The following is a 15,106-nucleotide window of genomic DNA, read 5'->3' on the forward strand; positions in this document are numbered from 1 at the left end:
AACGCTTCATCTTAATTTTCAAACAATAAATAACACTCGATCCAATAATCAGGACAGAACAAGAGAATGTCCGCTGGATATAACTCTTGAATCTATCAACAACACGTTGGAGATTTTTCTTTAAATAAGATATTCTCAGTGGCACGTAAAAAGCAATGGAACGTCATTCGTGACTTACGTTTCCGCGTAAATTTTTCACAGACGCGGTTTTCAACGAATAACGAAAGAATCCTTTGTTGAACAACGGAGAGCATTTTGCATCGGATTTCTCCAAGTTTGCCAAGTTACAACGAGTGCAAAGAACAAAAGAATCTATTATGCGTGTATCTACGTCGAATAAAAGGCGCGGGACGCGCTGTCATATGTATATCGTTAAAAGGATTCGAAACGTAAGCGCAAAATAGGACAGCTGCCAACAAGGAAATATAACACTTAAAGTGTCTACGATATCGATTAGCTTGTCACTTCGCGGAATCAGTTGTGAGCAATTAATCGTGGCAAACGGTTACCGTAAAAAAAAATAACAGCAAAGTCAATCGACATATTCTCGCGCGCGAACGAACAGAAACAATTTAAATACGTTCAATATCGTTTGAAGTTATTCCGAGAAGTTATTTCCGTTCACACAATTTTTGTATAATGGACTGCTCACAGTCGATTCCAGCTTTGAGTGTCCAGATTCATGTTTATGCTAATCGGACATATTAGTAGTTAAATCTAACGGACAAATGCAATAAGTATAATACAACCAGCTGCGCAAAAGACAACGAGATTGTTCCGTACCGGTCGTACCAGCGTCCTTTTTGCCAAAGAAGAAGACTAGAATTAGTTTCTCTTTTTTTCGGCATTCGCGAGATATCAACGAAATCGTTCGCGCCATTATTCAAGCTCAGAAATTGTGGTACGCAACAGCATCATCGTCTTCGAGTGTACAGGATATTTAAAAAAAATCTATATAATATATCTATATATATAAAAAAACACGCGTCGAAACAATAAGAGACGATAAGCGATAATATTCACACTCTACACTATCATAAAAAAAAATTCGTCAGTATCCCTCTCTCTTTTCACATTAACAAAAAACAAATATACGAAAAAAAATACGTAAAATAAACAGTTTATAAATAAACAATGACATCTATAGATAAAGAAAATATAACAAACAATTTTTTTTCTCACTTCGATTCTATGCGTTCCGCCAGACGGATTCGGCTATTCTCATTTCGTATAAATATCATTTTTTCTTTTCGTCTTTTAACCAATATATCGCGAAGAATAGGTATAATATATTTAAATTTTGCCAGTAGATCCGCTTACAGATAATACGACGTGATTTACGCTGCATATTCCACGCTCTCAGTATCTTTCTTTCTCTTTCTTTCTTTCTGTCTTTCTCGCACACGCATTTTCTCTCCGTCTCTCTCTCTCTCTTCTTCTCTTTTTCTCGCTTGCATTCATGCCTAACTGTTCCATCATCACATTCTCACATGCAAACACACGATCATTTTTATTCTCAAGCTGAATCTCTCTTGCTACTCATACGCGCACATTAAATGTTACTACATTGTTTATCCAATGTTTGAGCCACACTCTATAGTGTTTGTTTTATACTTCTTAATTCGGATAAGAGAAGTCCTCGCGCGGTGGTTTGGATGGGGGTGAAGATTGGAGGGAGTAGCTTTAATAAATATCCTTGCTTTTTAACGTTCAAAAAACCAGCCGTGGCCACGCGAATTCAAGAAAAACGTTTACGCGAGTTTGGCAAGTCGGGCAATGTTGTACTACTACTATATAACATATTACGTGTGTGCTTCTTTTTTCTTTTAACCTCTCAGTAATTATACCTAAACGGTACTATCAATTCGATATAGTACGTCTACGATAATGGTAAAGATTAGAACAAGTAAATGGCAGAGAGGTAAAGAAGCGGAAGAGAAGAGAGGATGAGGAAGAGGGTAAATCTCGAGAGAGTAAGGAGAGGAAAGAGAAGGTAAGGAAGCGTTATGAGAACGTTATATGATATGATTACGCGTCTCAGTTATTTGGAATAATATTCTATATAACCATATAGAGAGTTGCTGCAGCTAGCTTAGAGATAAGCCGAGAGAAAGCTTCATATGTGGACGGCGCCCGCACAATTTTTTTTGTTTAATCTAAAGTTTCCGCCTTAGTATACCCCTACACACTCTTTTGACCCGTGCGAAAGATTCGAGAAGGGACCGATCTCATTGATCAGGATATATAACAGATGCGTACTTTACTTCGCGCGTAATTCAAAGAAATCTACGCGCGAATTAAATCTGTAACAATATACTTTCTCACATAAAGCATTTCTTAACGCTAATTTTTAAACAAAAGTCGATTTTTTCTTTTTTGCTTTGAATTACTCGTATACTCTTTGTAAAAATATTAAACGCGAGCAATTGTAAAGCGCTCTTGAAAATTTCTCGGTTTAAATCATAATTTAAATATATAATCGATTGACAGCTCTCGAACGAAATCTTATCTTGAACAAAATAACCGATAAAAAACAAAAAAAAATTTCTCGAGTCTCTCTCTCTCTCTCTCTCTTAAAGAGAATCGCATAATGACGTAAAAGAAAAAAAAAATATATATATATATACTGATCCTCAAATCCTCGATCCATTTCTCAAGTCCGACACTGAGGTCGATGCCTGACGTGTATGCGCGCAAAAAACTGGCGCGACTTTGTAACGTCAATGCCATTCGCTTTATTCGCCGCCTCGCTAGTTAAGATTTAATGTATCGTACGTAGAAACACTAACACGGCCGCTCCATAAATCTCACCGTCCCTGTACTGTACAAACTCCTTGGAGAGACTAAGTTTAGTAATTATTATTACGCATTACGTATATCTCTAATTTGTCGGACGTATCGGCGCCGCCATCGTCGCAGTACTTGCTGCTACCGCGTCACTTAATAATTAACGGTGTTTGCGGTTATAACATCAAAACATAACTAAGCAATATAATAATGATAATAACTCATAATTCATAATAATAATAATAATAATAATAATAATAATAATAATAATAATAATAATATATGAGTATAAATGCCAGCAGGTTCGCCTTGTAGATCACATTCGTCTTTCTCACTTCTCGATTCCACGATATTATTTTTTTTTTTTTTTGTTCCGTATACAATGAGCCGGAGTAGATTTAGGCGCGATCATACTTTTCTCTTTTTCGATATTCTGACAGAACAACCGAAAGATCCTTGGCTACGGCCACGAAATATACAATAATAACGTTGTGTACTCTTAACACACGATAACAGATTACTTGGAGTGGAACCGATATACGACTATGTTGTGTTGTCCTATAATGTTTCTGTATATCTCTGCGTAAGCCGAAAGCACAAGCAAGAAATATGGTCCACACAACACACAATTTAATATATATTGCAGTCATATTAATAAACAATAAAAAATGCATCTTTGATACAAAAATGATCTGAATGTAATTAATTATAATTTTTGTATATTTAATGGAGATTTGTCTCTTTTGTGTACGTTTTGTGTCTGTCTGTGAATGTACCATAAAATATAGCAAATATAATATTTCTTGAAATCAACTCCGAATGCTTTCGTATCAAATATAAAATATGTCGATAGATTTCAATAAATTTAATTAATATTATTATTAATTATTAATTATTAATTACAGTTTCTGATTTGCATCGTATCACGATCAATGTTTCGCGTAATTCAATGTAAACACATTATAAATAATTATTATTAACGTAATCATGTGTGGTCATCATTACGGAGGATACACTGTTATATCACACTAAAGAGACAATATTAATTTTTTAATCAAAGATAATATAAAATATACATATATTTCTCTCTCTCTCTCTCTCCGTCTGTCTCTAAATATTTTAATTACAATTACACTGAGCGTTTACAATATCCATAAATATAAATAACCATATTTCTGCAAGTGTTCTCTTGCTCCCATTATGCTCAGACTTAATTTCTGCAAAACTGTTTAATCTTACACACGCATATATTACGTTCTACCTTCATTCTTTTTGCACATTACATGTTAAAACATTATTACGATTACGGTATGTAGATAGGTACTTCGCTATGTGGGGAAATATTTTTACGTGAGTACATCAGTTTACGCGGACTCACATACGCAGCTTAATTATTACATTACGTATGGGAATATTATTTATAGTATTACTTTTATAGTTTAGGTAATTAGAGGATAAAGTACTAATACGAATATATGAGTTTTTCCTTCCATTTTTATTTAAATGTGCTTTTATGCTTTGATTACGGACGTCTATTTGTTGGAGCTGCTCGTCATTATGCTGCTTTTATTCAGTTAAATTAATAAGGTATCTCTTTTCTCTCAATTTACGTACTTGCGTTTAAACGTATCCTAAAATCTCACCGCGTCTAAGCAAAAATTCTGGCTTAGTGCGCGATAAACAGATTTTTCCGTTTCTTTTGTTTGTTCTCGTTTTTTTATATATATGTATATGTATATATTTATAATATACTTATTACTTTTAATAATATATATTATGTGGTATATTGTGTACAATATATGTTTTTACGTCGTTATATATTACTAGGCGATCTATGCAATAAATCTTGACGTTAATCTAAAAAGATCTGATATTCTTGCCGCACATTTTACGTATATTTTTATTTGTTAAAATCTCTTTTGATTAAAAGCATCTTTTTAATGATGAATGTAATATATATATTTAATATATATTTATATATATATAGATAGTAAATATAAACACATTATAGTTCAGCATTAAAAACAACAATGTGTTCATTTTTTTATCGGTTTTACCATTATTGAATTAAGAATAGCGATACTTTGCTTCAAATAAAATTTAATCAAAACTTTCTTTTTGATAAAGAATCAAGACCTATGCATCGATCGCGCTAACATGGAGGAGAAAAAAAATAATTGGGTAATAATTTATATATCTCGGTTACTTTTTCCACGTGTTTTACGTTTTCCTTTCTTTTTTTTTTACGAATTCTAAGTAAGTAATACCAACAACGGGTTCTATATATCTATGGAAAGGTCTACCCTGACACCAAATTACGTATTTAATGTACTAAGAGTGAGATACTCGTCCGGTGATGTGGCTCGTGTTTCTAGTACGTATGTGTACGAATGTATGTATGTGTATATTTAATTTTTTTCTATAATATTTCTATATACGTGTAATTTCCAACAAAACGCTGATAAGAATAACTGAAGATTGTGCAACTGAAACAGCCAAAAGTAAACGTTATATAAATTATGTTATAGAATTTAACAATCGTAAAATTTCACATAAATCTTACGTTAATGATCAATGCATTTTGTCTCGCAATGAATATTGATTAAAATATATGTTCACTACGTGTGTATCTGTATATAAGTGTATTCTTGTCTATCAACACGGCAGGATAATCGAGATGATTACTCTTTGTCGAACTCTTGACAAAGTTCGATCGCCAAGTGTATATTGTACAGTTATTATACTATTCATCATGCCTAGAAACAACATTCAGAAAGATTTATTCTCGAAATCCAATGTGTTTATGTGCTCACGGCATGTCATCTCATTCTCTAGTGCGTGAATATCGTTTGAATATTTTTGCATTCACGTTTCTTTAATTTGTTCTGTAAAATTTGCGAATTTAACGACGATTTTATTGCTCATGATAGGATATTACTTTTAGTCACGTTGGTAAAAAAATAAATATTCTAATTTTTTTTTTATTGTGTGTCGGATCTATAAAATAATTTATTATATTCATCGACATTCATTGACAAAAAGTTTCATTTATTGTGATTTGTCGAAATTGACGTATATTGAAATGGCTGAATAAAAAGTTGTTATGTTTCTTCTGTTTACAAATATTTGTAATAAATTTTTTACCGCGAAATCGAGCGTACCGAAAGAAAACTGTTTAAAATACAAATATTCTGTAACATTATATGTATAAGGCCGATATTACGTTTGTTGTACGACAAACTTTTTAAGCGCACTGATTAGCTAATTTCTAAAGATTCAAGAAATTTTCTATTTTATAGCCAATCAATATGCTCAAAAAGTTCGTCGTACGACAAATATAATATTACCCTTATTATACAGTTTGTAAAATCAAATTTATTCAATTGTCTATGAATAGATATTATGTATATGTAAGATAGAATTATGTATATATAAGACAGAATTATAACAACTAATTTTTTTTAAATAAGAAACTCATATTATAAATAAAAAAGTTGCATATATCTAATGACTAATCTCTATTTGTTTGACGAAAAACTTAGATATTTTAACAAAGTCGACATTAATAACGTTAAGCTAACTCGTTTAAAAAGACTCACGAATACTGAATCTGTCAAAGTAAGTGATTTAGGGTAAAAAAAAAAAAAAAAAAAAGGGTCGTAAATATTTGTCCGCAATCGCGCGAGAGACACGTTGTTCGTTGTTTCCTCCAGAAGGTTGCGAGTTTTAATCGCCTCTTTTAATTTCCATTAGTGATCGTACGAAGGAAGCAAAATGTTTGCGTATGACTTTGAAGATCAAACATTTCAACATCGAGAACGATAAGGCTGTTTCCTCGAAATAGCCTCATCGTTTTCTTCCTCTGGAACGACGATGTGTTCTAATACAACAGAAAAAGATATAGCTGAATTCAGGAACTCGCATATCACGACAAAGTAAGCGATCGCTCGAATATCAGCTAAATCTTCACTGATCTCTTCATCGTCATACAGTTGGATGCCTGGACATTCGCTCGTTCGTACAGCTTGATTAAATTACTTCCTTCTTTCAAGGTTCGATCAATTAATCGATTAATTAGCGTCGTCGTAGTTGATAATTCGGTTGGCCATACGACCATTAATCCTTCAGTTTTGGCCCATTTAACTAGTCTACTCACCGCCTCGATATAATAATTGGCTCCGTCCATGGCAGTATCGCGCCAATTCGTGTGTTCGTCGTATGCGATAATGGCTCATTATGTAGCACCCGATTAACAATATACATTATACGTTCTAGGAATCAGTCACAGGCTGAACCCCGAGGCAATTTCGCTCTACGGGGGCTAGCCAAGTAAGTACGTAGCTGGGGGATAGGGTGCGGTCACATTCTCTATCTGCTTTCAGAGTTCTTTCTCTAGTGTAATGTCTACGTAATTTTTTCTTTCTTGCGTAAAAAAAGAAACAAAAGGGAGAACCGACTCAGCAAGGCATTCGTCGTACCTTTCCCTGCCCGGAGAAGACTGCCGCGCTCCGTGTGTATCTTCCAGAATCTCCTAAATTCTCGCCATCTTCTATCTCGATGCAAGACCGGTGACCACGAAGTTCTCTATTTGCGAACTCACTGGCACACCGAAGAAGATCGCAAAAATCTTTTGCGTCGGATGTTTCGTACCTGTTTCTCGCGTGTGAAGGTCAAAGAAGAGGAACTCAGGATCATCTTCTTACGTAGCCGAGCTTACCAACTACTTCGCTTCGGAGTCTTCGTCCAGGCCACTCCAGTCTCTTGTGTCTTCCTTAAAAGAAAGAGAGTCGGCTCAGTAAGGTATCCTATGTGGGTACCTTACTAACTGCCTTCAGAAGATCGCTTTGCGTCTTTTCCAGGCCGCTTACGTGATGCTGCTGCTGGTGCTGAAGGGCGGCACTCTGCTGCTCCTGCTGCAACTTGGCCTGTTTCTCCGCCTGCTGTTTCTTCATCATGTCTTGCTCCTCGCGCTCGCGTCTGGCCTGCTCGTTGATCTCCTTAACCGCTCTCAACTCCTTTTTCAGCTTCATTCGCCGATTTTGGAACCAGATCTTGATCTGTCGTTCCGTTAGACAGAGCGCATGTGCAATCTCTATTCGTCGCCGTCGCGTCAGATAGTGATTGAAGTGAAATTCTTTTTCTAATTCCAGTGTTTGGAACCGCGTGTACGTTTGTCGACCTCTGCGCCTCGGGCAGCCATTAGGACCTGAAAATGTTAACAAATCTAATTTTTGAGATTCTGCCCTCGATAGTCTTCAGATTTTTTTAAACACGACGAACTGAAATGTTAATATGTAAACAAATTGACGCGCTAGTGAAGATGAGATTGAAAATATTCTCTCCAAATTGTCGAATATCTTTAATCTAAAAGTTTTTTTTGCTTCGCATTTATTATTGTCACATATTCGTTGAGAAATATACTTTATTAGTTATACATGTATATACATTTACCAACTACTTCGCTTCGGAGTCTTCGTCCAGGCCACTCCAGTCTCTTGTGTCTTCCTTAAAAGAAAGAGAGTCGGCTCAGTAAGGTATCCTATGTGGGTACCTTACTAACTGCCTTCAGAAGATCGCTTTGCGTCTTTTCCAGGCCGCTTACGTGATGCTGCTGCTGGTGCTGAAGGGCGGCACTCTGCTGCTCCTGCTGCAACTTGGCCTGTTTCTCCGCCTGCTGTTTCTTCATCATGTCTTGCTCCTCGCGCTCGCGTCTGGCCTGCTCGTTGATCTCCTTAACCGCTCTCAACTCCTTTTTCAGCTTCATTCGCCGATTTTGGAACCAGATCTTGATCTGTCGTTCCGTTAGACAGAGCGCATGTGCAATCTCTATTCGTCGCCGTCGCGTCAGATAGTGATTGAAGTGAAATTCTTTTTCTAATTCCAGTGTTTGGAACCGCGTGTACGTTTGTCGACCTCTGCGCCTCGGGCAGCCATTAGGACCTGAAAATGTTAACAAATCTAATTTTTGAGATTCTGCCCTCGATAGTCTTCAGATTTTTTTTTTAAACACGAACTGAAATGTTAATATGTAAACAAATTGACGCGCTAGTGAAGATGAGATTGAAAATATTCTCTCCAAATTGTCGAATAATTTTAATCTAAAAGTTTTTTTTTGTTTCGCATTTATTATTGTCACATATTCGTTGAGAAAAATACTTTATTAGTTATACATGTATATACATATATATATATGTATGTGTGTGTGTGTAAATTAATTATAATACTTTCTATAAATATAGAAAGTACAAGAAATACATATTTAATTCTATATACACACATATATATATATATTTATTTATTTATTTATTCCATATTTCTCTGTGAAAAAACAAATTATATTAAATAAATTTTATGCTTTTGAGATAACATTTTATTACAAAACAAAAAAGCTATCTCTTTAACCGCGACAACAATCTTTTGTTAACTATCATAACAATACTCTTTTTCTCTGTTTCCCAATGAACCATAACCACAGGTGCTCTCTACACTCTTTTATAAATCTGAACTCTCTCCTCACTTTCTCTCGTCAAAAGAAAAAAAACACTCTTTATTGCAAGGCTAAAAAAAAAAGGTAAAAGGAAAATGAGTAACAATAGATAGTATTCGGGAAGCTCCTACTCTTACACAACAAACCCTTTCTAATGCTGTTTTATTTGCTTTTACTTTCTCCAGCAATTTATACCATAAAGAGAGATGCAAGCGATTTTTGATTATTTTTGTTTGACATTTAGAGTTAAGAATTGATTAATCGGAGATTGCGCAATTATGCGACAGTAAAATGTAATTAAATAATACATCACGGAATCATCATTGATATCAAAATATAAAAAAAACAATAATAATTAGATAATAATTCTTATTAATGCTAGTGAAATAAATTTAAGAAACTACATTTAAAACGAGAGAGAGATTTCTTTATGCGCTATAATATCGCTAATAACGTCACTGCTGAATTTCGAACGTATTTTTGCAATCATTTCGAAGGTAACTTCACTTTCAGTTGTCGTCACGGACGAAGCGCGTCTCTTCCGAGGATCGCTAAGGAACCGGTTCCTTAGTGCAAAGAGAGGACAGCTATAATACCATCATTTGCGAAGCGACGCTGAGTGACCATATTATTGCCTCGTAATGAAGCAAATGCGTGCTACTGACCAATAAAAGATAGCAAGACTTTTCGTTCCCCCTTATTTCACGACAATACGAAGATTGTGTAGAGACCCTAAAAAAGTGAGAAAACTAATTTTTGTATTGGTAAAATCAGAGTTATCGTATTAATTATTATTGTTGGAATTCTCGGAAGAAGGTAACAATTAATTACGGATATTTTAAAAAATCTATCGCAAGGTAACATATCTAAGACATTTTATTTAATATAAGATAGAAATCTCTTTCTTTGTATCAAAACTTCGCGGTTTAATTATAGGGCACGATATTTTCTATCAGAAATAAAAAAATTGAAGCGCGTACCTAATTACATTTCCGTTAGAATGTAACTATAGATCGAAAAATCTGTCGTGAAGAAAAGTATACCGTACATGAGAGGCACACATTCTATAAATACACATCTATTTCCGTAAATAAATATAAACCTGAAACATAATGATATTCCTAAAAAGACAGTAATGCTATTCATGAGATCGATTAGCAAGCGATAGCGATTTACGCTGAATTTATAGGCAAACGTGATCTGCTTACACCTCGCGGATTAGAATATATCGAGGAATTGGATTAACAAATTGCGAACGTGGGGAATTATCCTACGACAGATTTAAACGTAGCGGCGCCGTATTTTCCATCTCCTGTCATAACGATCGGTCGTGCCGGTGGCGCTCGAATGACACGCACGTGCGCAATTTCCGATGCAGGATGACCCATGAAATACGTATCGCTCCGAGCAGAAAACTCTTGGAGAATGCGGAGAATGCTGATATTGAATTCAGCATGGCCGTTCTCGCCGGTGCGGTCCGAGCTTCGCGCTCGCGCTCGTCAGTATATACGTACGTACGTGTGTACGTACCTGAATCAGCGACCGCACACTCGCACATTCCGCTTTTTGCGTATGTGTAGGTGGCCGTGGGTCCGTATTGGTGCGAATCAACACGGTTTTTAGCGGCGTAACCGTGTGCGTCAGTTTGGCACACGTACATACGTATCCGCTGCAGCCACCACGGGGTGGTTACCGCTTCGAAGCCCGAAGGGTGGGACATAGGTTACCTTGGCAACCAGAGGGGAAACCATTCCATCCTCCTGGCGGCATATCACGCGAGAGAGGCCAAGCCTAGCAGAGCCAGAAAACTCTCTCTCGCATCTCCTCTCTCTACCACCTCGACCCTACGCGAAAGAGCTCGCCGCCGCGTTCGTACGTCGCTCTTAGGAAGACGGGTGAACTTGATTGCGCCCACTCCATTCGCCATAAATATGGCCCATCGGCGAAGTGCTGGCGCGGGCATTATCAATAATTTCGACGCGGAGAACTAATGCCGGGGTGTGCCAGAATTTATTTGGCGAGAGAATAAAGTCACTAAGATGTGACGGTGAGACTTATCCCGAGCGCGTATCATATTCGTTCGATGAGAGAATAATAAGAAGCTAAGTTTCTTCGAATCAAACGGAAAATATTTTCAAGGAATGTGACAGCTGACGCGATTAACTAAGCGTCAAGTCTCTTTCTCTATACACAAAAATGTAAAAAATTCAGGGGCTTTCTATGCAATCGAGCTTACCATTGAAAAATATAGACGCGAAATATAAGCGTTAATTAGCGTTTTGTCGCGAATGATTCAGAGACAAATAAATTATAGTCAATTGTTGGTGGTCCATTGCCACCCTACAGAAGGGCGGCACAATGGGATGCGCACACAGGAATACGCCATTACAGATGGCACAGGCCTGTGTCTAATTACGGTCATATACTAAGTTTAATATCTGCTTTAGGTCTGCTTTAGCACGCGGTTCGGGATTTGGGGAATAATCGTGGATATTGTGGAAGTTTGTCATGTCCGCTGTTCCTGTAAGGGATGCTGCGCATCCCTATAGATTTAATCAAACCGTTTTGGCCTACGCCATTTTTTTTGAATAGCTCTATCTAAAAATGTATTGCCTCTTCTGTATGAAAAAATGAAACGACAAGTAGCATTCGTATTCTATTTCTTCGATATTTCAAGCTTTCGACAAAAACTCTAAATAAGACACGATTATCCCATTTTTATAAATAATCTATCCGCGATTTTTTTCCGACCTCGATTTTATATCTGTCACATTATACATGAAGAGCACAGGCTCCCACTTTATATTATCGAATGCGATGCAAATGTTCGATTTCACGAAACGATTTATTAATACAATCAACATTTATCATCTCTACGTAAATGGACCGGTGCTTTTAGATCTTGACTTGTGACTTATTAACAACGTCACGCACTATCGCGCCAGAATGCTTCGATTAAGCGCCGATTAAGATCGCGCTCTAAACATTCCAGAGGATAGCGTCGCGAATGTAGCACGACAAGACAGTCAGCCGGTTCGTCGGCCGAGAAATGTTACACGCAACCGAGTCAGATAGATCTCTGTGATGGCAGCGTCGCGACGTCGCCGTTTAGATTTGACAGCACCTGCAAATCGGGGGGAGGGGGGAGGGGGGAGGGGACCCTCGCGTTCTCAGAGATGCGTCGCGTTGTACGGCCTGAAATTCTCTTTGTTCGACCGCCGGAGAGACCATGCGTGAGCCCCTCTCATAGCGATCCATTCATAAATATCTCAAAACGGCTTAATTTCGCGGCGCTGCGGGCGAATAAAATCTCGAGCCGGTGAAAAATGTAGACAGTTCGCCAGATGAAGGGGAATGGCGGGTAGAAGAGGAGAGGAGGGTGAGGGACAAGAGAGGAGATACGGCGTAGCCACGACCCACGGTTCGCTTGATCGCCGTCTCGGGTCACTGCAGCCTCTGCCAGAACGATAGAGTTGGGCGATCGAGTAGGAGGCATGTTGAAGGAAGAGGAGGGAATAGAGGTGGAATGCGACTCTGCGAAAAAAACGGCAAAGAGAGAGAGAGAGAGAGAGGGAGATTGAGAGAGTGGAAGAGATATGTAAAGGAACGAGAGGAGAGATGGAGAGTGCCAAGCGAGGAAAAATGCCCATGATAACTCCGGCGTCCGTTCCGTCGCGATTTCAAGTCCGGGCGCGATTTATATGGCTAATCCGCGCACTTTTTCTTGCCTCTGCATCTCGCCAGGTATCCGGTTCAACTCTAATTCAAGGCCGATTATTCAGCTTCGCTAAGCATATATGTGTATAGATAGATAGATACATCGTTGTTTTATCTGATGGTTGTTGATTAAACTCTTTTTTTACATGCTTGATTTGTTGCGATGCTATTATCGCGATGCTGCAATTTGTTATCGAGAGCATAACCGGCGTGAAAAATTCGAATCTGACAACCGAATAGAGCGCAATAGTCACGTGAGTGAAATGCTGCGTGCAATGGAATTTGTAAACTGTGTTATAATTTCTACTTTGTAATTGATAGCACCAAGATTTTTCTATCGCAGTATCATGAAAAAAATAATATTTCCGACGTTTATTACCAATAGTACGCAAAGTACGACAGTACGTCGTATTCGACATCATTCGATAATTTTACAATTCGGATATATATTCCGAAAATAAATTGTTAAGAGATTGTTTATTAGAGTATATCAATGACGCACTTTCCTTTTGAAACAGTAATCGCTATTACCAATACATTTTTACAAAATGCAACAAGATTTAAACAATTATCTAATCTCGAAATCAAATCAAAAAATATTATTTTCATTATTTATTGATTCATTGATCATAAATTTTGTCACCAAATTATTCTACTCTAACATTTCACTTTTTTTCAAATCCAGAAAAAGACGAGCTTTAAATCTGATCTCACACTATAAGAATTATTCTAAAATTCTTAATACGGTTTATAAATAACAATTGTAAGCTAAAAGATGTAATTTTCAACAGTGTAGTTTTCAAAGAAAATTTCTTTACGGATATCGTGAAGAATATATTACAAGTTTAAGCCCAAAGACTTAAAAGAAATATGGACAAGATCAAATTATTCTATGTAATATTAATGAAAGACTTTATTCCAATATCTTCTTTATATAAATAAAAACCGAATGAGCTGAACTCTAGAGTGAAAATAAAATTATTGTTTTTGATTACCAAGCTTAGCGAGAAGAATCAAAATCGCATGGAAGCGCGCACGAGGCGAGCGGTTGACATTTAAACGCCTCTTTAGATTTACGACGATCTGGTCCTATTGCCGCTATTACGGTACAGCAGTCTCTACCAGCTATTTTGTCCCAGTCAGAATGAATGACTATTCGGTCCACTTGAAATGACTGCCACTTTTCGTGACCCAATCCTGGAATCTTCAGGCGGTCTTATCAAATATCGTTTTTGCAATGGTATACAATTAATAAATCACCTACATAATGTGGCTAATTACGATGGATTAAGAGGGTCAACCACATAAAATTAGCATCTGCGATATAATTATATGTACATAGGTTGGCACATAATTCAAGAACATTATCAAATGTCATTTTTGCAAGAATGCGCCGCTAATAGATTCATGTCATGTAATTAATTGAAATGAATTAACAATGTATTAGCTATCAATGCTAGCTAATGATAATTATGATCAATTGATTTTTTTTCATTTGTCTTCATTTTTATTATGCTACATTATTGTTGATTAAATGTCTTAGAAATTAATGTATTATTACGTACATTTATGAATAAATTGTTAAAATAAAGTTTCATAAATATCACACATCTTCTTTACTGGAGTATATAATGATAATTTTATTAAATTTTTTGCACATTGTTAATAATTTTACTATATATCGAAAAAAAGATATCAAATATATATATATAATTATGAAGCTTATAAAGTTTATTTAATATGTAATCTTTTTTACATTCAGTTGTACATCAATCTTTTTCTCGGTTTTACTGCGATTGTGTGCGATTAGGACTTGCCCCCTAACTCTTACGTAAAAACACTATTTTTACATACGCCACTTACATATACCGATGTATCATGTTGAGGATATAAAAAAGAAATTGGCACTGATATTACGAGAACAATCTGAAGAGTCTTTGCCGATTTAGAAACTGGAGCATTCTCGTGCTCCGATTGGTGGCTGCAGTGGCCGACCTGACACTGACATTAACCACCATGAAAGCAATTTATCGCTTCCTCAGTTATTACATATATGGCGGTACAAGCCCCACAAGTAGTTTGCAAGGATGTCACATAACATGTATATATATACAT

General features: G+C 36.5%; 2 protein-coding genes across 2 annotated transcripts in view; both read right to left on the minus strand.

Annotated features, from left to right (window-relative positions):
• Nucleotides 1-6,796: 6,796 nt before the first annotated feature.
• Nucleotides 6,797-8,175, minus strand: LOC115235619 (homeobox protein abdominal-A homolog). The gene is made up of 2 exons (XM_029807522.1): nt 8,169-8,175; nt 6,797-8,011 (listed from the first exon to the last, which is right to left on the minus strand). Exons 1-2 carry the CDS (start codon nt 8,173-8,175, stop codon nt 7,593-7,595), a joined length of 426 nt encoding a protein of 141 aa, XP_029663382.1. The 3' UTR covers nt 6,797-7,592.
• Nucleotides 8,176-8,281: 106 nt separating this feature from the next.
• LOC115235609 (homeobox protein abdominal-A homolog) overlaps nt 8,282-15,106 on the minus strand; it is a 25,338-nt gene continuing 18,513 nt past the window's right edge. Inside the window, exon 3 of the mRNA XM_029807506.1 lies at nt 8,282-8,727. Coding sequence (XP_029663366.1) covers nt 8,327-8,727 — 401 coding nt within the window. The 3' untranslated portion in view covers nt 8,282-8,326. The remainder of the gene's footprint in view (nt 8,728-15,106) is intronic.

The sequence above is a fragment of the Formica exsecta genome, unplaced genomic scaffold, assembly GCF_003651465.1.
Source record: "Formica exsecta isolate Colony F162 unplaced genomic scaffold, ASM365146v1 scaffold228, whole genome shotgun sequence".
NCBI lineage: Eukaryota > Metazoa > Arthropoda > Insecta > Hymenoptera > Formicidae > Formica > Formica exsecta.